Raw genomic sequence first — 1864 nt, forward strand, 5'->3', positions numbered from 1 at the left:
CAGCAGCAGCAGCAGCAGCAGCAAAGGTGGTAAGGGGCGGAGGGAGGAGCAAGGGCAGAAGAGCGGCAGGGCGAGGAATGGATGCACACGCGTGTGTTTCTCACCAGAAGGGAGTTGTTACGTGATCGGCACGCAGCGCGGTGGTTTATGGTTTGTGCTGGTGGTTGCGCAGACCACCACCACCGCCGCCGCCGCCACGAACGGTAAAAACAAACAGAGCGAAAATAGCAGCAGCAGTCACATCACTGCGGCTAATCCGCTGTTGCTTGAAGGTCACAACGGTGCTGTCACTGATATTGCTTTCAATGATGCGGGGACGTTTTTTGCTTCTTCGGGGTCGGACGCATGTGTGATTTTGTGGAATCAGGAAACCCGGTTGAAGGTGCGCCGCATCAATACAGACGGTGGTGTGCCCACCACAGTTCGCTTCATGCCAAAAAACAATAACTATCTACTTGTCTCGGTGCCGCAGCAGCACATCCTTCGCCTGTATAATAGTTCGACAGGTCTTCCAGTGTCGCGGAAGGGGCCTGTCATGCGTGTGGAGGCGACAGCGGTTGCGGTGGAGCCGTGCGCCGACCCGTTTCTCTTTGTGGGCGATGTGAGTGGGACCATCACCATGTGGCGGTACCGCGTGGGCTGCGGTGACGGCGGCCCCCTGCCTGCTGTAGTGACGGCGGGCAAGGGAATGCGGAAGGGCGGGGAAAAGGGACATGGAGGAGCGGCATTACCGCAGGCGAATGCCACAAAAATGAGGAGAGATAGTGTGGCTACAACAACGGCATCAACATCGACAGCAGCAGAGGTAAGAGGAGTAGCGGCTGCATCTATGCCTAATCTGAAGCGGCAAACTCGGCAGCAGCACACATTACCTGCAATGGCAGAAATTCAGCCACAATTTGAGAAGGTAGCAGGACTGGTTATGGAGAAGGGTGTACCGGTTGGAACAATCGTGGTAAACTCCATGAATCACCAGCAATTTCACTGCTTGTTGCGTGTTCAACGCATCGGGCAGCAGCTACCGGAGGCAAACACAATAAAAAAATGGGCAGCTGCTGCACTAGCAGGGGCACGGCAACGTGACGAATATCATGTAGTATCCAGCAACACCAGCAATGCCACTGCCGCCAGATCAGCATGTGCTGTTATGTTGTTGGTGTCCTTCCCATGTGATCGTCTGGTGATACTTTGCATCCAGCCTAGCAAATGCACTCCACGGACATACAAGCTAGTGCCCATGCTAGTGATCAATGGTGCATGTCGCCTCCGCCAGCTTTCTGCGGGGACCGCCTTTTGTGTGGACAACACGCGGTGCCCTACATTGTCGTGCACTTGCGAAGAAGGTTTTGTACGCATCGTTGCCTGCACCGCCGCCTTCCCGTTGCTCGCGAAGGACGAAGGTAAGAGGCGCCCGCACACACCACCACAAGCCGCAGCACTGTGGAATGTGATGGCGACACTGCCGGTTCCGTGTGGCGGAATTCCATGCAGCCTTGCATGGTCACCCGACATGCGATTCCTCGTAGTGGTAACGGAGGAAGGCACACTCTACCAGTGGCGGCGCGCGCATCTTCTTCACAAGAGCACTCACCGCGGCGATGGCAATTATCGAGACGATGACGACTCCATTGCCGGCCAAGGGTTCCAGGACGAAGTGGACGAGTGGCGCGCTTATTTTGAGCGCGAAAAGGAGCGGCAGATGCGCCGCTATCGCACTGAGGGGCGAACCGCCAACGCAGAGGATGACTCACTCAGCGGCTCGGGGGGGTTGTGGTCGAGCGCTTGGGATTCAGCGGCGCGGAGCTCCGAGCCGTCGCTAGGGTGAAATGTTTTTCGTTGCCGTTTTGCAAAGAATGGAGGAAAG

At 56.6% G+C, this 1864-nt stretch overlaps 1 protein-coding gene across 1 annotated transcript; it reads left to right on the forward strand.

The window, feature by feature from the left end:
* Nucleotides 1-430: 430 nt before the first annotated feature.
* Nucleotides 431-1825, forward strand: DQ04_18531000 (hypothetical protein; the record flags this gene model as incomplete). Its single annotated transcript, XM_009317717.1, has 1 exon — nt 431-1825. One exon carries the CDS (start codon nt 431-433, stop codon nt 1823-1825), a length of 1395 nt encoding a protein of 464 aa, XP_009315992.1.
* Nucleotides 1826-1864: the final 39 nt, after the last annotated feature.

The sequence above is a fragment of the Trypanosoma grayi genome (assembly GCF_000691245.1).
Source record: "Trypanosoma grayi strain ANR4 Tgr_1853_V1, whole genome shotgun sequence".
Lineage (NCBI taxonomy): Eukaryota > Euglenozoa > Kinetoplastea > Trypanosomatida > Trypanosomatidae > Trypanosoma > Trypanosoma grayi.